Raw genomic sequence first — 24,361 nt, forward strand, 5'->3', positions numbered from 1 at the left:
AAAACAGCAAAAAGAAGCAAACTTTTTAACACCATAGCTAAACTCTGATAGTCTGTGCCTCAGGATGTAATGGGGGCTTAAAGCCTGGATGAGGAACACATGGACAGGAACACATGGATCAGGAAACTGCAGGGACACGTGGAGAGGAGTACATGGATCAGGAAACTGCAGGAGTACATGGACAGGGGTACATGGATCAGGAAACTGCAGGAACACATGGACAGGAGTGCATGGATCAGGAACCTGCAGGAGTGCATGGATCAGGAAACTGCAGTAATATAACATGGATCAGGAAACTGCAGGAATACATGAACAGGAGTACATGGATCAGGAACCTGCAGGGACACATGGAGAGGAACACGTGGATCAGGAAACTGCAGGGACACATGGACAGGAACACATGGATCAGGAAACTGCAGGAGTGCATGAACAGGAAACTGCAGGAGGGTTTGGTGGCTGCCATGAGTGTCTGGGCTGGGTGAGGAATACATGGATCAGGAATACATGGATCAGGAAACTGCAGGAGGGTTTGGTGGCTGCCATGAGTGTCTGTGCCTGGCCTTGCTTTGGGGGTGATCTGTGCCCTGTGTGTGGCATGGCCCTGCTGTCACACTTGCTGTCACACTTGCTGTCACACTTGCTGTCACACTTGCTGTCACACTTGCTGTCACACTTGCTGTCACACTTGCTGTCCCTCCAGGCTGTGCAGCTCAGGCAGGATCCAGCAGCTTGGCAAGGAGGTCACTGCAGTGAGAGTTGCCAGCCCCGTTTGTTGAGTGGTTGGTGCTTGGTTGTTTGTTTGGGAAGGAGAAGAGCAAAAGTTAAATGAGTGAGCTTACATGGCAGATCTTAAAGCTAAAGGGCCTCCTTGAGTCATTGTCTCAGTGGACAGTGTAATCTTTGTCTAAACAGAATTATTCTATGTGGGAAGTAGAACAACTTAAGCAGGGCTGATGGAGAATGGAAGCCACTGCTGTGCTGAGGCTCTGCAGCCCAAATAAACCCTGTCCAGCCTCTGGCTTGCCAGCTCCTACTAATCTTGGGTTAGTGCTAAGCAGAATGCAAAAAAGGGCTGAAATGTAAGTGTGGGGATGGCCTGTATGGATTTTCATTTCTCCTGGGAGAGCCCCTCAGGTGCATGAAGGGCTGGAGGGAGGCAGGATCTGCTCCCCTCTGTGCTGGTGGCTCTGTGGGTGTCAGGGCAGCTTTTCCCTGTGCATTGTCACTGCCTTTAGTGACAGTGAGCTGCTGAAACCCCCTGTGAGCCCCAGGGCACTGAGCTGGGCCAGAGCTGGGCTCTGTGGGCATCAGGAGCACCCACCCAGCCCAGGGAGCTTCCCTGGCTTCCTGCAGACTGCAGCTGCCTTGTGTGCTGTGCTCATCTCCTCAATTACAGCAGATCAATCTCCCCAGACCTGCTGGGATTTGTGGGGTGAGCAGCATGTTACCCATGAACTGCTGCTCACAAACACAGCAGCCCCGCTGTAATTTCTGAATTAATTCTGCTAAAGCTTCATTAATGATCATTAATAAAGGGAGCGAGAGACTGACAGTGAAAACTAAACCATATTTGAGGTTTTTCCAACTTAATTAGGGCTAAAAAGTCAAAGCAAGTGCCAGTTGTGGCTGCAGTGGTGGGGAATGCTGCAGTGGGCAGGACAGAGTCCTGTTTGTTTTGTCCTCTCTGCTGACTCAGCCCTGGCTGCCAGGCTGAGCACGTCACACTTTTCTCCTCAGGAATTTGGGGAATTTCGAGCTAATGTTGCAAATGCCTCTCTCGTGATTTGTGATTTCTAAACCAGTCTCAGTTCCCAGCTGGGCCCAGTCCCCCCAGGCTGGGCTGTGCTGGGTGAGGGAATAACCAGTGTGGCCACCTCCTGTGCTGGGACAGGCAAACAATCCCTGTTTGGGTGCTGTGGGTCACTGGAACAAGTGCAGGGTGAGCCAGGGCTGGGCTTTGGGTGACCTCTGCTATGTGTCCCTGCTAATTATTAACCTCATGTGCTCAGCCTGCCCAGACCTGGAGCGTGGCTCTTGTCATTTATCTCAGGAAGGGACAGAGCCACACATGCACCCAGCAGGACAGCAGGCAGAGGAAAATGGGTCTGATTTGCAGGTTATCATTGGTCCTTCCTCAAACCCAAGCACAGAATTCATCCACTCTGGCACAGCCTTTCCTTTCCCTGGCCAGAGCAGTGATCAAACACCACCCCCTTTGCTGGAGCTGACGTAAAGAAAATTCCTGCTTTTTTGGGAGGTGGAGGAGGCAAGTTCTTTGGCATTTCTCAAACAGGAGAAATCAAAACCATTGGCTTTCTGCAAAGAGCCCTGTGCAGGGAGCAGAGAGAGGGCTCCTGTTTATTTGTGGGTGGTGTTCCATGCTCAGGTGCCACTCAGCCCAGCCCAGGAAAAGCCTTTTATTTTCATTTTTGATAAAAGCTGCTGTTATTTTACCTTCCCAAACAGCAGGGACACCTGGAGTGTTTCCATCAATGCTCCACCCCACAGTGAGGGGGTGTTTGATGGACCCAGCCCTGGAGATGCCCTGCAGTAGGGGCAGGAGGGAAATGCTGTTTGTTAAAGCTGCAGCTGGCAGTTGTCAGGCAGCAGGGGAAGTGCAGGAGGCTCTGGTGTGTCTGTGCTGTGCCAGGCTCTGTGGGGAGCACCAGGTGAGCACAGGGCTGGCAGCTGCTGAGGGATTGAGGGCAGCCCTGCCTGTGGAGTGGCCTTTGGGACAGGGTAGATGAAATTGCCCATGGAGTGATGGCTGAGCAGGTTCAGTGCTCTGAGAGAAAAGTGTCTGAGCACTGATGGAGCACAGCTGGTAAATATTGTTATTCCAGGACTTACAGCCACTGGATACCCACGAGGAGTAGGCTGCATCTGAATTGGTATCAATTCATGTTACACCTTTTAGGACAAAGAATGAGAATTTCTGTGAGTCCATTGTTTGACAGTTTCGAAGCAATAAGGGTTGGATGTAAAACCCCACCAAGATATGAATGAGCTGGTGATGACAAGGCAAGAAGAAAGAAAAGAAATGCAGCCTGAAGGTGCACCAAGAGAGATGGCTTCTCCTGGAGTGTCCCAGAGAATTTCAGCTGCTGGAAGGATCGTGCAATGAGCCTGCTCACCTTTCTTGGAGACACCTGTGGTGTTTCCATGCTGCAGTCACCTGAGCCCTGCCGAGGAGGGTGACAGTGACACTGCCCAGCACTGCTGGGTGTGTCACATCAGGTGCCTTGGCATGTGCAGGTTCAGCTTCTTTAAAACTTTAAACTTGGTGAAATTTAGGTGTTAAAACTCGAAATATCATTTTTGTGTTATTAGCAAGCGTCCTGCTCCCTGCAGAGCTCCCTGGAGTGTTGGATGGGTCACTGGGGACACAGTGCTGGTTTATTCCTGCAGGCTGGCTTTATTTATCTATTTATTCCTGCTGATGTATTCCTGCCCTGGCTTTGGGAAGCTGCAGAGCTGCACTGAGGAGGGACTGAGCTGCCATGGAGGTGAAATGTGGGATAACCAGAGATGATAATGCAGAATAACTCTCGTGGTGCTCAGGAGTGTGTCAGGGCACGTTTGGCCTGGTAGATCAGAGCACTGAGGAGGGAGTGAGCTGCCATGGAGGTGAAATGCAGAATAAGCAGAGATGATAATGCAGAATAACTCTCGTGGTGCCCAGGAGTGTGTCAGGGCACGTTTGGCCTGGTAGGTCAGAGCACTGAGGAGGATGAGCTGCCATGGAGGTGAAATGTGGGATAACCAGAGCTCTCCTGGTGCTCACCAGTGTGTCAGGGCATGTTTGGCCTGGTAGATCCCAAGCACTGAGGAGGGAGTGAGCTGCCATGGAGGTGAAATGCAGAATAACCAGAGATGATAATGCAGAATAACTCTCATGGTGCTCACCAGTGTGTCAGGGCACGTTTGGCCTGGTAGGTCAGAGCACTGAGGAGGATGAGCTGCCCATGGAGGTGAAATGCAGAATAAGCAGAGATGATAATGCAGAATAACTCTCCTGGTGCTCACCAGTGTGTCAGGGCACGTTTGGCCTGGTAGATCCCAAGCACTGAGGAGGATGAGCTGCCAGGGAGGTGAAATGCAGAATAAGCAGAGATGATAATGCAGAATAACTCTCGTGGTGCTCACCAGTGTGTCAGGGCACGTTTGGCCTGGTAGGTGCCCAGCAAACCAACTTGTGCCTGTCACTCTTGCTGCTGGCTCTGGGCAGGGGTGTTTGTTGGGAGTCACTGTCACAGTGCTAAGTGTTTGATGATAGTTTAGGGAGTAACCAGGCAACATTTTAAAGGCAAGCACAAATTATAAAGGCATGCTTCATCTCTGTAACCAGATCTCTTCCCGTGTTTATCAGCCCAGCAGGAAAATAGGAAAAAGAAAATAACTGGGAGCTTGGAGTTGAGGAGTGGCAGGCTGGGGACACCCGTGTGCTCTCCTTGTCATGTGGCATTCATGGAGCAGGCCTGGGAGAGCTCTGGCAGCAGCAAATCTGTGCTGCTGGGAAGGTCCCTGTCCCCCAGGCACTGCCCTGTTTTCACAGACCTTGTCAGGAATGCAGTTTTTAAATGACCTTGGGTAGATTGATATCTGAGCCTGTTCACCTAGAGCACAGGGCACACACACAGCAGCTCCTTGGAGCTGCATCCACAACAAACAGGAGCCAGGGAGCTTTTCCTGGGCTGGGCTGAGTGGCACCTGGGCATGGAACACCACCCACAAATAAACAGGAGCCCTCTCTCCGCTCCCTGCACAGGGCTCTTTGCAGAAAGCCAATGGTTTTGATTTCTCCTGTTTGAGAAATGCCAAAGAACTTGCCTCCTCCACCTCCCAAAAAAGCGGGAGCTTCTAAATGTCAGCTCCAGCAAAGGGGGTGGCATTTGATCACTGCTCTGGCCAGGGAAAGGAAAGGCTGTGCCAGAGTGGATGATCCACAGGAATTCTGTGCTTGGGTTTGAGGAAGGACCAATGATAACCTGCAAATCAGACCCATTTTCCTCTGCCTGCTGTCCTGCTGGGTGCATGTGTGCTGGCCCATTGCTTTCCCTCCAGCCTGAGCTGGGAAAGCAGATTTTAACTTTTTTCACCCTGGCACACTTGTTTCATTAAAGAAGGGATTGTGAGACAGTCAGTGTCTGTATAAAAGCCACTGTTTGGTAAGAATTGTAATCAGAGAGAGGTTAAAGCCCAGAGCAGGTAAGGCACCTGTGGAATTGTTTTCCTAGGTCTGTGAATGAGTGAGAATTCCAAAAATGCTTTTCTGGCTGGACACTTCACTCAGGGAAGCTCCAGATGCCTCCTCCCATTCATCCCCAGTCAGTTGGTGGGGGGGATCTGGGCATCTGCAGTGCTTGAAATATCAGTGTGGTGCAGGGTGGCTGGAGCTGAGCCAGGCAGGGCGAGCCTGGGTGCCTGGGAGCTGCTCTGGGCAGGGCTCCTGTGCTGGCCCTGCTCTGGGGAGAGCCCTGAGATCAGGGCTGCAGGCACACACTGCTCTCTGCGCTTGCTGGAGCTTCTGGCAAACAAATACAACTTTCTGGGCTTGTAGATGTTCTTTAAATTGAGTTGGGTAAGGTGGTTCATTTATAGTGTGCCTTGTGTGTTGTGGCACAGTGGCATTGCATGGTGAATGCACAGGTAACAAATGTCACGACACAAAGCATTGACAAACTCACACTGTCCTTAAATAAGTTAAACTTCAAGGCAAATCTAGCTGTGTTAAGTTTTTGAAGTGCTAAACTGAAGAGGTCTGGTTTAGAGGGGGTTGTGTTTTTTGAGGTAATGGCCCAGCTACAGTGCCAAAATTAGGGTGAAGTTATTTCTGGGAAGTAAGGAAGGGGAAAATCAACCTGTCACTTTAAAGAAATGCCTCAGTAAATACTGAAGCTAAGAAGTTCTGACTTTCAGCTCCATTCACAGTCCCAGCCTGGCTTTCATTCAGTTGTTTCTCCTGCAAGAACAAATGGTCTGTGCTGTCCTGGTCACCTTGAGCCCGTGCTGGCCAGAGCTGCTGCAGAGTTGTGACCATGGGCACAAGGGTTTTCAGGATGAAGAAGAGATGAGAATGTTGACTCCATGATCAGAAGGCTTGATTTATTATTTTATGATATATGTTACATTAAGACTATACTAAAAAGCAATAGAAAGGAAAAGGTTTCTTCAGCAGCTAGCTAAGCTAAGAATAGACAAGAATGAATAACAAAGATCTGTGTCTCAGACAGAGCAAGAGCCAGCTCTGCCATGAGTGGTCAGGAAATCCAAACATGCACAGGAGACCAATCCCAGGTCTACCTGTTGCATTCCACAGCAGCAGATAACCATTGTTCACTTTTGGTTGCTGAAACTGCAGCTTCTCACAAGGAAAAACCCTAAGAAAGGATTTTTTATGAAAGGTGTCTGTGACACAGAGTCACTGCCCTGGGAGCAGCCCAGGCTCAGAGCTGCACTCCTGGCTCTGCAGGACCCCAGCTGCACCTGAGCCCTGCCCTGGCCCTGCCACCAGAAACTTCTTTTGGACAGGTCTTGCAGGACCTGCTGCCCGATACCCAACCCAGAAGAACATAAATAAATGTTTCACTAATGTTTCTCTTGTCATACTCCCACTGCTTTTGTCCCCTCTCATCTTTCATTTCCTGCAGTCCCAGGCTTCCCATTCCTTTCTTTGGTCTTGCAGCTGTAGGGAATGATCCAGGAGCATCCCTGCAGCCTTGTCAGGAGGGTCTCCAACACTTGGAGTTTTTCTCTCCCACTTTCAATAATCTGAACTAACATTGTTCAGTTCTCCTGTGCTCATTCTGCCGTTTGCTACCCTTAGGAGGGATGTTTGGAGCTCTCAGCTGCTTGCAGGACACAGCCACAGCTGCAGGCTTCACCTGGTGAGGCACAGCCAGTGCAGCTGCTCTGCACAGAGGCCAGGCCAGCACCCCTGGTCCTTGGTATTTCTGAACAACAGGCTCCAAGTACAGCTGCCTGCATGTTTTTAGCATTTTTCAGTCAGAAAGCAGCTCCATTTTTTGTCATCCTTGGTGTTAATGCAGTCTGGAACTTGCCAGGGGTGGCATCTGTGGCTCAGCCTGTGCTGGCACCTGCCTGCTCTGAAAGGCTTCAGCTGAAATGTTCTCTTGCTGCAGGTGTATTCCCATGTTTTGATGATAGAGTTTTTAATATGGTGCTGAAATACACTCTGTGAAGCTCTTGGCATGATGAAATAGCCCTTGCAGGCTGCACCTGACCTTCAGGAGTTCCTCCCAAAGGTCGTGAGTGCAGCACAAAGTGCTGAGCAAGTGCTGCAGCATTTTGCTTTCCCTGGGTGTCCTTTAGACAAGGCTTTCATGAATAAGCTGAATTGTGGGAGCTCTTCAGGCCTGCATGTTCGTTTAAAAAAGAGAACAAAATGCTGGGGAGGAAAGCACTTGTTTGCTGGAGATGGCAGTGCTCTTTCCAAGTGTGTGCTGGTCAGTGTTGTGTGCCTGAAACTGCTTTTCTCCTCATGTAAGGGTTTCATTCTTACTGCATTCAGAATAAGAAGGGTTAGGGCCACTTCATCTGAAAATATAGTTAAAAGCCTTGTTGTGGATGATGATTAAATTTAACCAATTATCTGAAATGTCAGGACTTTGAGGAGCTTCCAAGCTGTTGTTTGAGGGGTGTGTGCATGTGAAATGGGGACATTATTAAAATTGCTTCAGAGTGTCCTTGGAATTGTTAAACTGAAAAGATGAATGTTAGAAATGCTCAATTAAAAGGAGCTGTTTTTCAGCTTACAGAGCAGTGTAAGCAAAGGCCTATAACCATGTTTGTTCTTGTTTTGCAGACCGTGAGGACCAATCAATTCTCTGCACGTGAGTGATCCTTTTTCATTTGGCACTTTGGGGGATCTGTGTTGTGAGAGGGGCTTTGATACAGCTGTGGGAGGCAAAGATTGGTCTTCAGTCTTGACAGGCAGTGGGAAAAGATGGAGCATGAAGTGATATTTAATATGGGAATATAGTCTTTTAATACTGTAATCCATGTTATTGAGTTTCCTAGGCATGTTCTGCTTAAGAAATGTGATTTAAAAACGTCAGTGAGGAGCTCTGCACCCAACCCAGAAGCTTTAAGAAGTTCATCTCTGCACTGCTGTGCTGTGACTGCTCGGGGGGAAAGGTCTGGGGAAGACAAGACCCAAAATGGGTCTGGAGACCCTGAGCAGCAGCAGCTCAGCTCTGGGTGTGCCTCCAGGGAGCTCTGAGGAGGGGTCACCAAGGCTCCCATTTCACCTGGGCAATCCTGTGGCTGTGGCTGAGGTTTCCCTGCTTGGGAAGGCAGAGCACAAGGGGGGTGTGAGGCTCTCAGTGCCCGCAGTGCAGCTGGCAGGGGTGAGCAGCCTCCTGCCCTCTCCCCCATGGACTGTGTGTTCCTGCAGCTTCCTGTGCTGCTGCAGGGAGTGTCAGCAGGGAGATAAGGATTCCCTGGGCTCAGGGAGCCAGGCTGGCCCGGCCCCAGCTCAGCTCAGAGTGCTGCTGCCCTGGGCCAGCACTCCCTGTGCCAGCCTGGGGGTCAGGTCTGGGCTGGGAACCTCCCTATGGCTCTGTCTGCAGGGTGGGACACAGCAAATGCAGGGTCTGAGGCACAGGGGCAGCTCCAGTGCTTGGTGCCCTGGTGCTGGGGGTGTGCTCTGGGGGGACCCTGCTGCCTGGAGCACTCCCTGGGACACTGGCTGCTGCAGGCAGGCCTGGCCTCAGCTCCCTTCCTGGCATCAGGGATTCAGATCTCCATCTTGTGCTCCATCAGGTGCCCTGGTGCTGGGGGTGTGCTCTGGGGGGACCCTGCTGCCTGGAGCACTCCCTGGGACACTGGCTGCTGCAGGCAGGCCTGGGCTCAGCTCCCTTCCTGGCATCAGGGATTCAAATCTCCATCTTGTGCTCCCTTGACTCCCAGAGTCTGTACAAGACTGAGGCTGGATCCTTTGAAGCCTTGCCTTTTCCAGCCATGGATACCATGAATGCAGGAGTCCCAGGGCCTGAGGACACAGGAGCAGAAAGAGTTGTGTGCCTCAGATAAAGGCTGATCTGGTTAACTCAGGCTTGGCTAGGCCTGTGGTTCCTGCTCCTAGCAGGACTCTGTGCACAAAGCAGCCCTCAGAGCAGGGGTGGGATCCCAGGGTGAGGAGAAAGGCTTTGTTCCCTGTGCTTGTGGATGCCTTGGCAGTGTGTGCTTGCCCCAGGTGAATGTTTTGAAGTAGCTTCATGTTCTGTGTCTGCCCATGAACTTTCCTCTCTTTTGCATGGTCAGCCAAGCCCACAGGGTTGGAATGGCAGTGCTGCAGGATTTGGTGAATGTCCAATCTGATCATGTACAAATTGGGGAGCCTCTAAGCTCTCCTGCCTTCAACTTTGTCATTACCTCCCCTCTAAGGTCCCTGTGAGCTTTTGATCCACCTGCACTGAGTGGACAATTGGTCCCTGTTTGTGTCAGGTACAGAGTGTGGAGTTTGTGCATCTTGTGCTGGGTTCCCCCTTGGCTGGGCTTGGCTCTGCCTTGCAGAGCAGCTGGAGCTCAGGTGATGAGGATGAGGAGGGACACACATCCTCACAGCCAGACCTTGGGAGAATGCCACCTCTTGGGAGAGCCTAATTCTTTTGTAGGTCTGCATTACAAACTGGGATTCTGGGGGATTAAATCCTCCTTGGGAGTGGGGCAGGGCTGTGGGGAGCTCCCTTGGGTGGGAAGAGATCCCATGGTTGTATCAGGAGTGGCAAAGGGTGCAGGACTGCCCTTCATTGCTGCTCCTGGTGATGAGGTAAATTTAAATTGTGTGTTCCCCTTCATGGCACTGGTTTTGCAGGTCCTGGACTAAGGCAGCAGTAAATAAAGTGCAAGCAGAGTGCTCACCACCCTGGAGGTGCTTTCAGAAACTCCTGTGGCACTTCATAAGAGTCATCTTCTCATCCCAAACTTGCTGTCTCAGGACCTGGATCACCTGATTGACCCTGCTGTTTACTAAGGCTGGGAGCCCTCAGAATAATTTCTCATTTCTCCTGTAGGAGTGGTTCAGGGTAGCTAATGGTGAAAAACCACCTTGTGAGCGGTGCCCTGAGCTGAGTGGGCAGTTGTGGTGTGCCTGTCATTGCCCTGTCTCCAGTGCCTGGGCAGCAATTGTCTGGGACAGAGCTGTGCCACTGCTTGCTGAGGGTCTGCCTGCTCTGCACCTTCAGTTCTGCCCCTGCTTTGCACCTTCAGTTCTGCCCCTGCTTTGCACCTTCAATTCTGCCCCTGCTTTGCACCTTCAATTCTGCCCCTGCTTTGCACCTTCAATTCTGCCCCTGCTTTGCACCTTCAATTCTGCCCCTGCTTTGCACCTTCAATTCTGCCCTGCTTTGCACCTTCAGTTCTGCCCCTGCTTTGCACCTTCAATTCTGCCCCTGCTTTGCACCTTCAGTTCTGCCCCTGCTTTGCACCTTCAGTTCTGCCCCTGCTTTGCACCTTCAGTTCTGCCCCTGCTCTGCACCTTCAGTTCTGCCCCTGCTCTGCACCTTCAGTTCTGCCCCTGCTTTGCACCTTCAATTCTGCCCCTGCTTTGCACCTTCAGTTCTGCCCCTGCTTTGCACCTTCAATGCTGCCCCTGCTTTGCACCTTCAATTCTCCCCTGCTTTGCTCCTTCACCTCTCCCCCTGCTTTGCACCTTCAATTCTGCCCCTGCTTTGCACCTTCAATTCTGCCCCTTGCTTTGCACCTTCACCTCCCACCCCTGCCTGTTGTTGAAGTTTCCTGGTTTTTTACCTTCCCCTCACCTCCCTGCCTCTGTTGGTGAAGTTTCCTGGGTTTATACCTTCCGTGGCCTTTAGAGGAGGGGCAGTCCCTTCTCCAGCAATGCTATTTGAAGGACACTTTAGCAGGTCTCTGGATCCAGCCCCTTTTCTCCTTGACAGCCAGGGGGGCTGCTTTTGGGGGAATTCCTGGGTTTAGGGCTGCTGCTGTGACAAGCCCTTGGGTTCTTGTTCTTCACAGATTGTCTCTGCAGTTTTCCTGATGCCTTCCTTGGGTTCTGGCCTAGTGAGTGTCTGATCCCTTTGTACTGACCTTGGGAGCCTTTGCACACTCTGGTCTTCAGTTCTGTTCTTCTCCCCTTCCCCATCTGCTTGTGTGAGCTGGGGACTGCTGAGGCCAGGGATGAAAGCTGTAGAAGGAACTTCTTGATGAAATTCTTATTATGGATGGGCTTTTCTCAGAGTGAGCCTCTGCTGCTCCATGGCATCCCCCTGATTTCCTCAGGAGCAGGGATGGGATTTCTTCTGTGCCCTTTGGCCTTTCACCAACTGAAAAACCCTAATTTGGGTTTTTAGAGACAGGAACAGCTACAGCTCCCAGATCTATTGGACAATCCATGGGTGAAAGCCAGATTATTGCCTGGCTGGAGAGGAGATGGGAGGAGCTGAACAAACAGCAATGGTGAGAATTTCTTTTTAGCTTTGAGGCTGGATGGTTTAATCTTGGCCTGCTAACCACTAGCAGATGGTGAGGAAGGCTGCTGGAGCTCTCCTCTGCTCTGGAGTTTGGTTCATCCAGCTTTGCAATGAAAAGCAAGCGAGCAGCCCTCACCACCAGCGCTTTTCTGGGGAGCTGGACTCAACCAACTCCCATCTCATCCTTCCCCCTTGATGGGACTGCAAATGAGAGTTTATGTTGGACCTTCTCTCTGTAAATTCTTAGTTTGCTGAAAAGGAAGGAAAATATGTGTAATTCCAGAAACTTCACATTCCTTCTAGCTTAGAAGTGACATATATATATCATGTAAGTGATATATTTGTGTCTAGAAGCAGTGGCTTTCAGCCTGTGTTGACTCAGCATCCATCAGTGGTTTGTGCAGAGATGTGATGCCAACACTGCAGCATTCCCAGACCTTCCTGCACATTTTCCTCTTTCTGTGGGATGTGAAGCTGGGCTGAAGAGCTTCTCAGGGTGTTGGGGTTTTTTTATATTTTTCCCTTGGAGAAGCTGCAGCTGCTGTTTTGTGAAGTTTTGGCGTTTCTCTGCTCACTGAGCATGCCAGGCTGATGATGACCAGGATGAAGAAATTTGTGTTGTGGTAATTGGGAATTTGGGAAGCACTGAAGAAAGTCAGCTCTGAAAATGTGCTGCACTGCACTTTCAAACACAGCAGTGTGTTCTGGAGACTCTTAGCACAGAGCTCTGGCATTCCCAGAGCTGGGCCTGGCCTGATAAAGAGGTGTCCAGCAGATGCTTGCAGCCCTACAAGGATATCTAATCTGAGCTGCCTTCCGTGGGAGTGATGGGCTGTGCAGGGAATAGAGGCTGCTTATTAAAGGCCAGCAGCAGCAAATACCAAACATTTCTGTATACAACCCCTGGCTGGGCTCCAGCTGGGAGCATTCCCATGGCAAGTGCTGTGGAGAGGATGGGGAGCATCAGGAGGGAAGGGAAGCAGCTCCAGAGCAGCCACGTCAATAGTAAAGCCAATTAATGACTGTTCTCCAAACTATCAGTTATACCTCTCTCAGAAAATAAGGCAGGTGATTAAGGCACCTTTTAATTACAGGCTTTGTCTGTAAATATCTGTTAATTTGTAACTGGCAGATGATGTGCTCAGTTGTGCCTGAGAATAAGTGTCTCCTCTGTTCTTTGCCACTGCTGTTGTCATGAGGACAAAAGGCCATTGTTGGGGCTCTTACATAGGCAGTTACTTTCTTCTCCAAACAATTTAAGTGCATATTTCCATATTTCCATGGTTTGGGGCCTTCTGTGAGTGGCTGCTTCCACGGCAGGAGGTGTTGCTGGCTGTGAGCAGCAGCAGGGTGGGTTCTGTGTGCTGGGACCTTGCCCAGGTGCCACTTCTTCACAGGAGGACCCAGTGCTGCCACATCACCTTCTCCTCCCAGGGCTTGTCCTGACTGAAATTCCTGGGCCAGAGGAAGGGTTTGAGTGACCCAGCCATCCAAAATATAAAATCCTGACTTTGTTTGGGTTAGTTTTTCAGGAATTTAAATCACAGAGGTGATCTCCAACTGCATCTGGCCATGCTAATACATTCCACATCTTCAGGAATATTGTTAGTCTGGAGACTGTGCCCAGGCAGGGAGATAAAGCACAGCCAGCCTTGGACTGCAGGGCTTTCTTTGGGTGTGTGGGTTTGTGTCCCTGTGTGCTGTGCTGCTCGTGGCACTTGGGACTGCAAAGCTTTCTTTGGATTTGTGTCCCTGTGTGCTGTGCTGCTCATGGCACTTGGGTCTGCAAGGCTTTCTTTGGGTTTGTGGGTTTGTGTCCCTGTGTCCTGTGCTGCTCATGGCACTTGGGACTGCAAAGCTTTCTTTGGGTTTGTGGCTCTGTGTGCTGTGCTGCTCATGGCACTTGGGACTGCAAAGCTTTCTTTGGGTGTGTGGCTCTGTGTGCTGTGCTGCTCATGGCACTTTGGACTGCAAGGCTTTCTTTGGGTTTGTGGCTCTGTGTCCCTGTGTCCTGTGCTGCTCATGGCCCTTGGAGCTGCAGGGATTTCTTTGGGTTTGTGTCCCTGTGTCCCCATGTCCTGTGCTGCTCATGGCACTGGGACTGCAAAGCTTTCTTTGGGTGTGTGGCTCTGTGTCCCTGTGTGCTGTGCTGCTCATGGCACTGGGACTGCAAAGCTTTCTTTGGGTTTGTGGCTCTGTGTCCCTGTGTCCTGTGCTGCTCATGGCACTTTGGACTGCAAAGCTTTCTTTGGGTTTGTGTCCCTGTGTGCTGTGTTGCTCATGGCCCTTGGAGTTGCAGGGCTTTCTTTGGGTTTGTGGCTCTGTGTCCCTGTGCTGCTCGTGGCACTTGGGACTGCAAAGCTTTCTTTGGGTGTGTGGGTTTGTGTCCCTGTGCTGCTCATGGCACCTTGTGGGATGGAGTTCATGGCTCTCTGGGAAGGCAGCTGGAGAGGGGCCAGTGGCCTTCAGCAAACAGCTTGAACCTCCTCTGATTTCCCTGCAGCCCACAAGGCATTTCCCAGCCCAGGGAGGGGTGGTGGCCCTGCCATGCTGGGTGCTGTCACTGTCACAAGGTGTGGGAATGCTTCAGACCTGCCTGGCAGTAAGGAAAGCAGCTGCTCCACTGCTCTTTCCTTCAGAAATGGTGTTTCCTCCTGGACCAGACCCTAGGAAGGGGCACTGACCTGTTCCTGGGATAACACCTGCCAGTGGGAGCTGTTCCTGGGAGGAGCAGCTCCATCCCTGCTCTTTGCTGTGGGTCCTCCCCTCTGGGACCTGCCTGTTCTCAGTGAGAGCCCATCCAGTGGTGGAAATGCTTCTTGTGCAAGGTTTGGGCTCAGGCTGCCCAGGGAAAGAGCTGCAGCTGGTTGAGTCAGTGCCTGCATTTTCCTAAGCAAATTGGAGCTGGGATGAATTTGCCTGGAGAGTTCTGGGCTTTGCTGAAAATGACACTCCAGCTTTACATGCAGTGAATTCAAAACCATGTTCAACTTTCAAGTGCTCATGCTGGCTAAACTTTTCCTCTTTTAAATGTGCATGAAGCTGCTTCAAAGCAGGAGCTTTGCTGCTCCAGGGAAGAGCTCTTGGACATGGGATCCTGCATGAATTCCCCAGCCACTGGCAGGCTTTGTTTGACCTGTCCCTGAAGGTGGCTTCCAAGGGAGAGATCCCTCAGTTGGAGGATGGAGTAACCTTGTGCTGCCAGCTGGAGCCAAGGAGGGTTTGCTCCTTGGGAGCTCAGTTTGGCATGGCCCATGGCTGGGGCTGAGTTTGTGATTCTGCCAGCCTGGAATGAAGGAGGTGAAATCATTTAGCAGAGCTGCCACTGACTGAGGTGAGGCTGCTTCTCGGCCCAGGGCTTTAGTTGTTTAATTTATGGCAACAGATTGAGTTGTATTAAAACAAGGTTTAGAAAAAGTCAAGCTTTAGCTTTGTGCTTCCATCCCCATTCCATAAATACTGGACATGGTGTTACTCAGACTTTACCTTTTTTGGGCAGGTTGATAGAGGTAGAAGATTTTAATTTATTTTTGTAATCCGTGTGTTTGCACTCCTGGGAAAGAAGCAAAGTATGCAGATGTCATTATTCCTGTAAATGCAAAGGACTTTATCCTAAATCTTCTAATTCTTTCATAGTATGTGGCAGCAGAGCTATTTGCCACGATGCTGCAGGAAATATTTGGCATTCCTGTAAGCTCCAGGGAGAGCAGGACTGGGATGATAACATCCTCTGGTGCTGCTTTTCAATGAGCTCTTGCACAAAGACTCTCTCTAAAATACCCCTCTGATAGATTTAGAGGGTTTTTAACACAAGGAATGTGTTTCAAGCTGCTGCCTTTCCTGTGCTTGTGCTGACTCCTCCAGCCCTGTGCTGCCCTTTTCCAGAGCTGACATCTGAGCTGTATTTATTGTAGCAGCCTCTCTGCACTGCATGTGTTACAGGAGATTTTCCTCCTCTAAAATGTAATAAACTTTCTTCTTGTGATTTGACAGAAAAGATTATTTCTCTAGCTTTACAGGCACAGCTAATAGTGCATTCCCAAGCTCTGCTGACAATAAGAACAAATTGAATTGTTTTAAAATGTAAATGTATATTTTGCTGTGCTTCTTACTTCTCTTACCTGCTGGAATGGTTTTAGCATTAGCATTTTTTAATACACATCCAGAAACAGGCAAAGCTGCTTTTATTATTGCTCATGGTCATGAATTATGTTAATATAAACACTGCAGTGAAAGGGAAATGAGAAATAAAGACTTGAGAAGCAAGAATTGGCACCTGATGGTTTGGGGCTTTTTTTCTGCTTATCAGCATTCACATTTGCCTTGTTTGTGGGGACTCTGGGCTGGGTGGAAATGGGATTTTTCATTAAGTCACAGGGTGTTGTTCCACCTGTCCACTTGTCCCAAAGTGCACCCAGTTTCAGGGTTTCATGGTGATGGTATCTTGGCAAAAAGGAAACCCAGTTATCCATTAGCCAATTCTCAGAGTAATCTCCTTTGCAACCAGCTTTTCAGGTAGCACCTTCCAGGCTTTTCCAGGCACTGAGCAAAGCCAGCCCAGCCAACAAGTCTGCAGGGAACTCCCCTGTCTCCCTGCAAGCTTTGGGGAATGGAGGGCAGAGCTTTCTTAGCTTCACATTCTCTGCTGTTTTCTGATTGTGAGGAAGAATGGAACCCAGGTGGTTTTAGCCTTACTGATGGAGCTGTTTCCAAGGAGCAGATGCCACCAGTGATCCAGGGATCCTTGGTGAGGTTTTAGCCAGGAGCTGATGCCATCAGTGATCCAGGGAGCCATGGATGGGTTTTGGCCAGGAGCAGATGCCATCAATAATCCAGGGACCCTTGGTGAGGTTTTAGCCAGGAGCTGATGCCATCAGTGATCCAGGGATCCTTGGTGAGGTTTTAGCCAGGAGCTGATGCCATCAGTGATCCAGGGATCCTTGGAATGGTTTTGGCCAGGAGCAGATGCCATCAGTGATCCAGGGATCCTTGGTGAGGTTTTAGCCAGGAGCAGATGCCATCAGTGATCCAGGGAGCCATGGATGGGTTTTGGCCAGGAGCAGATGCCATCAGTGATCCAGGGATCCTTGATTGGGTTTAGCCAGGAGCTGATGCCATCAGTGATCCAGGGACCCTTGGTTGGGTTTTAGCCAGGAGCTGATGCCATCAGTGATCCAGGGACCCTTGGATGGGTTTAGCCAGGAGCTGATGCCATCAATAATCCAGGGACCCTTGGTTGGGTTTTAGCCAGGAGCTGATGCCATCAGTGATCCAGGGACCCTTGGAATGGTTTTGGCCAGGAGCAGATGCCATCAGTGATCCAGGGACCCTTGGAATGGTTTTGGCCAGGAGCAGATGCCATCAGTGATCCAGGGACCCTTGGTGAGGTTTTGGCCAGGAGCAGATGCCATCAATAATCCAGGGACCCTTGGTGAGTTTTTAGCCAGGAGCTGATGCCATCAGTGATCCAGGGATCCTTGGTTGGGTTTTAGCCAGGAGCTGATGCCATCAATAATCCAGGGACCCTTGGAATGGTTTTGGCCAGGAGCTGATGCCATCAGTGATCCAGGGATCCTTGGTGAGGTTTTGGCCAGGAGCTGATGCCATCAGTGATCCAGGGACCCTTGGCTGGGTTTTAGCCAGGAGCTGATGCCATCAGTGATCCAGGGATCCTTGGTGAGGTTTTAGCCAGGAGCTGATGCCATCAGTGATCCAGGGACCCTTGGCTGGGTTCCCCCTCTGGAGCTGAGGCCACAGCTGGGGCCCTGGGGCTCTGCACTGTCCCACAGCCCATCTGCAGGGCCATTCTGCCCGGGATTTTCCTGCCAAACCTGGGCTTGCTGCTGCTCTCTCAGGTCAAACAGAAGCTGTTCCACCTGGAGCTCCTGTGAGGAGTCCCAGGAGCTGCAGTGAATGAGGGTTCCTGCTCCATGCTGCCATCCTTCAGCTGAGGGTCCCCTCTCTTAGGGCCATTCCCCGTGGGGTTTCTGGGATTTTAGAGTTTTGGAAGGTGAGGAGCAATGAGAGTGTTTGAGTCTTGAAAATCTGGGCCAGTGTCAATATCCCTCCTGTATCTGCAGAATTAAGATCCCAGGTGCTCTCGCAGGGTGAGGACAGGGATGCTCCTCAGCTCTTATCTGATCAACAAGTGCAGCTCTGGAGGTGCTGAATCCCTAAGCAAGTGCAGATTAGCTAGAAACTGGGGTGTATGATGAAAAAGGCTGCACAAGAATGTGCCTAAATTCCCCTGCTAAATGAACATTTCCATTATAAGTAGCTTAGAGGAGAAATAAGTGGGCAGGGAAAATGTGTGCTTGTCATTCTCACAAAGGAGCTGGCTTCCAAACTGTTAATTTTTGAACAACTGTTGAATGGCAGGAGTGCTTCCACTCTTTCCATGCAAATCCCCATCATAAATCCCTTTTTAGCTTCCCACACTTCAGAGCTGCTCAGGGCAGTCTCTGTCTCCCTGGAAATCTTCCTGCAGTGCCTTGCACTGCTTGAGCCCTGCCTAAGGCAGCCCTGAATCCCTCTGGGCCTGCGTTTGTCTGAAGATCAGACCTAGGTTAGGGGGAAAAACCCCAAACTGGCATTTTTAGAGCTGCAGTAACCTCACTTGTGATTGCAGGGACATGAACCTGGTCACATTTCCTGCTTTGAATATCTCCTGTAAACTCTCCATAAATTCTGTCTAAACATGCTCTGCTTTAAATCCCCTCTGGCTTAAGAATGAAATGTGCATTTGCTATCTTTATTGATCTGTGAACTCTGCACTGATAAACTCATTTCTTCATGCTTTCATGTAGCCCTGTGACCTTAAATATATTTTTAACCTAGCAGAGACTCTGAAGTGAGCAGTGGAAAGAAAAGAATCTCTTGTTTAAGGTGTGTTTTACTGCACTCTGCTTCTGGCTCCTAAAGCTGCTGAGTGTTTCCCTTAACTTGGCAATTCCATAACCAAACCCTGGGGTATTAAAATGGTGCTAAGTGTAAAAGTGTGTGTGTGTATATCTCACGATTTAAAAATAAAAATGTATCTGCACCCTGGAAAACTCTGTCTGCAGTGATCCAGGCAGGGCACAAGTGTTTTGTGTCCAAGGGCTTCAGGCACAAAGCCAAAAGCTCTTAATCAAACTGATGTCACACCTTGTATCAGCACCTTAGAGCTCAGGAGATGCTGAAGGAGGGATTTTAAACAAATACCCTGTGGTTCCCTGCAGCATCCCTGCCTTTGGCTTTTGCTCTGTGCACAGCCAGAGCCACCCATGGGACGGGTGAGGGGCTGTAAACAAAGGATTCCTGCTGCTAAAGGTGGATTTTGAAGGAAATGTCTGCCCTGTTTTGCAGAGGTGAATCTGGTGCTGGGAAGACGGAGAACACCAAGAAGGTCATTCAGTACCTTGCTCATGTTGCTTCCTCCCATAAAGGAAGAAAGGACCATAATATTCCTGTAAGTTGGGGTATTTTCTCATTTCTTGGTTGCTCTTTTTGAAAATTACCATCTTTGCATTTGAAAAAATTACTTTTTTTTATTAAACTGTAATATGATCTGTGTAATTTTGTCTCAACCATTATTTTCTCTTTAGCAGTGGCTGAAATGAGCAGTTACATCAAAATTTCTAGTCCATGTCAGCTGTCTAATTTCTGTTTTGAAATTAAAGGCTTTATACAAATAAAAGCAAAGCTTTCTGATGCAATAAACCCCATTTTCCAAAAAGATTCAATAAACCCAGGCAATTCTAACTGAATTTAGTTCCCAGTAGATGCAGTTTTTGGTATTATATTTGTGAACAAGCTTTCTGTGCTTTCAGAAATTAACTTGTAGATAGGAAAAATCATCCAGCTTAAAAACTGCTCTAGAGTTGCTATATCTAGGAGCCAGCATCTAATTAAAAGCTCAGATTTTATTACACTATAAACAAGTGAGTATATACTTTTATATAGAGAATATTGGCTTTTTTGGTAACTTGAAACCAGCTCTGGTTTATGTAGAACTTGCTTCAGATTTCCTGCCAGGCTTCAACATTTGCAGTGAATTTTGAGTGATTCTTTGCTTTTAAAATCCAGGAATAGGTTTGAATATTCATTGTTAGGGGTACTTGGATACGTTTGCAGTGAAGTTTTAATTGAGCTTTGCACAAATGGTTTTCCAGTAGTAATCCTGGTGTCTGTGGTGGCTGGAACCTTCAAAGTGCATTAATTTATGGAATTATAGAGTTGGAGGCTTACAGAATTACAGCCAAGACCTCTGAGATCAGCCCAGCCTTTGCCCAGCACCCCATTCCCACTGGAGCATCCTTGGAGTGTCACTTGCACTCATGTGGTGACTCTGGTGACACTGGGACATCATCCAGCACGAGGGATTTTCTGGGAGGTTTGCAGTTGTGCATGTTCTTGGCTTTGCCACTGTGCAGCCCTGGACAAACCCAAAAAATTGTTTTTTCAATTTCTACAGAAGCAAAATTGCCAGCAGGCTTTTGGAGAGAAGGGAATTGTGCAGGGCTTGCACCAAGTATTTCTAAATATACTGGTGACAGCTTGGAACACCTCAGACACTTCTGGAAGCCTCTTGTCCTTTTAAAATGTGCCTCCCTTCAAAGTGAGATTGCATTGCCCAATCCCCACAAAAGCTGAGTTTTCAAAATCTTGAGGGATGGAGATGATGCAACGTCTCAGGGAGCCTGTGAAGGCACAGGGAAGAAAGGGGGAAGCTGGGATGTGAGCAAAAAGAACAGGGAGTGTCCTGAATAAAAGTCTGGGACTGTGCCCTTTATTCAGTGCAGTACCACAGTGGGCACTGGATTTGCCATGTGTCCATGAAAAATGCAGAGTGTTTGTCACCAAACTAATTTTGAAAATACAGATGAGTCTCCCTTGTTGTGCAGCCATTAGTTTGTGTTCATGTATTGGCAACAAAGAATGTCCAACCCTCACAGGTGCCACAGGGAAGGTAGGAAGGGTGGGAATGGGGAACAGAAGCAGCCCTAATTTAGCCTATTTGCATATTCATTAGAAAGCTGTAGAGGGCTGGTGGTGATCCACAGTGTGTGCAACCTGTGCATTGCCCTGTGCACAAGAAGATGCTAAATAGGCTTGTTAAATCAATCCATGGCTTGCAGTCTGTCTGCAGCCATCCTGTTGCAGATGGTTATCAGTGCCATGTGTGTTTCTGAGCCTCTTTGAATGCCTCATTGATTATTTTTTTAAACAAAGCAATTGGCATGCTGAGCCTAGGGTTAAGTGTGATTTGCCTGACCTAGTGCTGTAAAAAGAGAGCAAAGCAGAGGAGCCCCAGTGACACCTCAGAGCACACAGGGGCTCGCCAGGTGCCTCCTCCAGCTGGGATGGAGGGACATGTTCAGCTTTTGTGAGAGCTCTGCCCAATGGCTGCCACCCAGCTGCTTCTCCAGGAGGCTTTTCTGCCCCCAAACCCCTCTTTCCTTAGGGCTGACAGAGTCCTGCACAGCCCTGAGCACACGGGTTTGGGAATGGGGTCAGTGACACAGGGCTGGAGTGAAGCCTGAATTTCAGTCAGGATTCCTGGGTTGTGAGTGTGGGAATCTCATTGCCTGGCTGATCCAAGGTGGTGTCCTGGGCACTGCACTCAAAGTGTGGGGAGGAGGAGAGGTGGCAGAGGAACCTCAGTACCTGTGGGGTTTGGCAGGGCCAGCTGAGGCTGCAGCAGCCCTAGAAGTGGGAATGGAGGCTGGGGAGGGAGAGCTGCTGGGCAGGGCTGGAGCAGGAGCTGCTCTGAGGGCTGGAGGTAAGGCAGGGTGTCCATCTCCATCAGGGGAAACCTTTACATGGAGTGCAGATCACAGAATCCCAGAATGGGTTGGGTTGGAGGGGATGCTAAAGATTATCCAGTGCCACCCGTGCCATGGCAGGGACACCTTCCCCTGCCCCAGGGACACCTTCCCCTGTCCCAGGGATACCTTCCCCTGCCCCAGGGACACCTTCCCTGTCCAGCCTGGCCTTGGGCACTGCCAGGGATCCAGGGGCAGCCACAGCTGCTCTGGGCAACCTTCAACCTTCACAATTCCCAGTTCCCAATCTCCCATCCAGCCCTGCCCTCTGTCACTGAAGCCATTCCCTGTGTCCTGTCCCTCCATGCCTTGTCCCCAGTCCCTCCCCAGCCCCTTTAGGCCCTGGAAGGGGCTTTAAGCTTTCCCCAAAGTGTTCTCAGCCCAAACTGCCTCTGTTTTCACTAAACCCAGCTCTCATGTTGGTGCTATTTTAGACTTCAGAACTCATTGCTGGTACTTTCAGATTCATGATTGCTTTCAGTGGCTGCCTTTGCCTTGGTAGCTGAAATGCTAAATTGCTTAATTTGTTTTATTAATTTCTAAAGAAACAGAATTAGTTTTTGAAGGACAGGACCTCAGGCAGGCTAACTCAGGCTAAAGCTTCCCTGGGTTTCCCAAGTGGGCTTCAACTGCCCTCATTTAAACACAGAGAAGTTCAATCTGTGCCTGGTGGTGCTCAGTGGTGTCTCTGGTAGGGCAAGAATGGACACCCAGGAGTGCAGTTCATCATTTATAAATACAAACAAATGAAACTCCTCTGAATCCTGAGGTGTTCCTGTCCTGCCCCATGATTGCAGGAGGGGTGGGTCTCTCCTTGGCAATTTGAAAATTCACTTCACCCACCTGAGCAAGCCAGACCTCTGCCAGCTGCCTGACAGCCCTCTGTCCATATCATCCTGCACTGATATAAAATAAGAGTCACAGACAGAGGGAGTACAGTTGGCTGCTATAAAATCTCATGTTGTGTGTGTTTCTCCACAACACTTTGCCTCAGGCTCTCAGATATGAAGCTTAAGATTATTAAACTCCCAGGCTGAGCCAAGGAAGAGAGAATGGAATTGAAGATTCCTTCTGAAGCTGTGCAGATTTGAATTTTGAAGGGTTTTTGTTTTACTTTGTTACCTTCATGTTCCCTCTGTCCTTCTTGCTGGCCCAGTGTCCAGTGCAGGGTTGTGCTGCTGCTCATGGTGCTGCTTGAAAGAAAGAAGCAAAGGTCTTGTCTCGAGGGTGGGTTTGCATTTTGAAATACTTGCAGTGCAAATCCAGCCCCCTGACTGCTTTGTGTGGCTCCCCTTGAGCTGTTCCACCCCTCTGGGAGTGCTCAAGGACAGTGATTGTGGTGCTGTGAGGTCCCCAGGACAAGGTGGGGATGAGAATCTGACTCCGTGTGCTCAGAAGGCTGATTTATTATTTTGTGATATGTTATATTCAAGAATGCTATACTAAAACTATACTAAACTGTATAGAAAGGAAACATCAGAAGGCTGAACAAGAATGACAGTGAAAGTTTGTGACTGACTCCTCAAAGTCCGACACAGCTGATGGTGATTGGTCATTAATTAAAAACAATTCACATGGAACCAATCACAGCTGCACCTGTTGGTAAACAACCTCCAGACCCCATTGCCAAACAATCAGATAATTATTGGTTTTGTTCTTTTCTGAGGCCTCTCAGCCTCCCAGGAGAAAGTCCTGGGCACAGAGGATTTTTCAGAGAATACCCTGGTGCCAGTGATCACCTCTGAGCCCAGCCACCCCCCAGTGCCCAGGGCTGGCCACAAAGGGACTCAGGCTGGGTTCATTTTGGAAGCAGTGCCCAAACGATGCAGCTCCTGCCTCTCCCTGGCTCTCAAGGGCCCTGTGCCATGCTGGCTTTCATTAACCCTTGCACAGACACGGGGTGCAGCACGTGCCAGTAACCCTGCTCTGAAATCTGGGCAGTGTCTGTGGAACTCTCTGTGAAGTGAGTGTGGTTAAAGGTGCTGACAGTGCTAATGTGGGATGTGACATGCAGCTGGAATGCCTGCTTGCTAACTTATCATTTGTTTGTTTGCAATGAACAGCCTGAATCTCCCAAACCCGTCAAACACCAGGCAAGTGGTTTTTTTTAATGCTTTTCAAGTTATGTAGGAGAACTGATGTATATTCTTCTCTTTGTGCTGATAATGTGGGAAACCTTGAAGGAACACACAGCTAGCAGAGAATTTTGGAAATACTTAACTGGCTTAGAGAGAGGGGAGAGTGAGCAGCTCATGGGTTTCTCAGCATTGCAAAGGATTTTAACCACTTTTATTGCAAAGGATTTTAACACTTTTGAGCCCTGAAATGAAAGGTTTGCCCTCTCTCCAAATTACTTTGTGTATACTGGGTAGTGTGCTGCTGAGAGAGCGCAGAACACTTTTTAAATATTAAACAAAGCACTAAATAAAAGATTTGATTAATGGAAGCTACCAAATTCTTTTGATTAAGTGCTTTGTCTGAATCCTTTTATAGCTTTGCAAATCACCAGTGAAGACTTTGATCTCAAGTGTGAAAGGCCTGGCATAACCAAAAGCCTTGAGAAATGAAGGATTTCCCCAGACTTTCGAGGGCAGGTGGTGTGAGCAGAGTGGGATCTGAGTGAAGTTTGCTCCCTTGAGCTCCAGCTGCTGTCAGTGCCCAGGCTGGCAGAGTGCTGGGCACATCCCTGCCCATGTGCTGGGCACATCCCTGCCCATGCCACACTCCTGATCCCCTGCTCTGTCTGATCCCAGTTTCTGGGGAGAGAAGGAATTGCAGGGCTCCAGGTGGAGCTCAGCTGGAGGAGGCTCAGGTGGAGGCTGAGGGCAGGACTGTGGGGAGGGATAAACAATTGCTGCCACAGGAGAAATGCCCCGCTCTGACCTGAGCTGGTAAGTGATGCCTGTGAGCTTTTAAATAAAGCAAAGCTTTGTCCCAGCTCCCCAGGGAGTGACCAGCCATGGAAACTGAAGGGTTAATTCAGCTGGGTGAGTCCCCCTTGCATTTCTCTGGAGCTGATGAGTGCAGTGTAACTCCAGTGCAAAGGGAATAGTAGAGGAACCTTCAGGTGAGATCTGTTGGGGTCAGAGAGCAGTGCCT

At 49.6% G+C, this 24,361-nt stretch overlaps 1 protein-coding gene across 4 annotated transcripts in view; it reads left to right on the forward strand.

Moving 5' to 3' along the window:
* MYH10 (myosin heavy chain 10) overlaps nt 1-24,361 on the forward strand; it is a 90,321-nt gene that overhangs the window by 22,883 nt on the left and 43,077 nt on the right. For 2 of the 4 annotated variants that reach the window (XM_071452824.1, XM_071452826.1), the window contains exons 4-6: nt 7,826-7,853; nt 18,804-18,906; nt 23,326-23,355. In XM_071452824.1, coding sequence (XP_071308925.1) covers nt 7,826-7,853; nt 18,804-18,906; nt 23,326-23,355 — 161 coding nt within the window. The remainder of the gene's footprint in view (nt 1-7,825; nt 7,854-18,803; nt 18,907-23,325; nt 23,356-24,361) is intronic. The other 2 variants (XM_071452825.1, XM_071452827.1) reach the window with 1 other exon arrangement.

The sequence above is a fragment of the Agelaius tricolor genome, unplaced genomic scaffold (assembly GCF_023055355.1).
Source record: "Agelaius tricolor isolate 1412-34295 unplaced genomic scaffold, bAgeTri1.0.p SCAF_35, whole genome shotgun sequence".
Lineage (NCBI taxonomy): Eukaryota > Metazoa > Chordata > Aves > Passeriformes > Icteridae > Agelaius > Agelaius tricolor.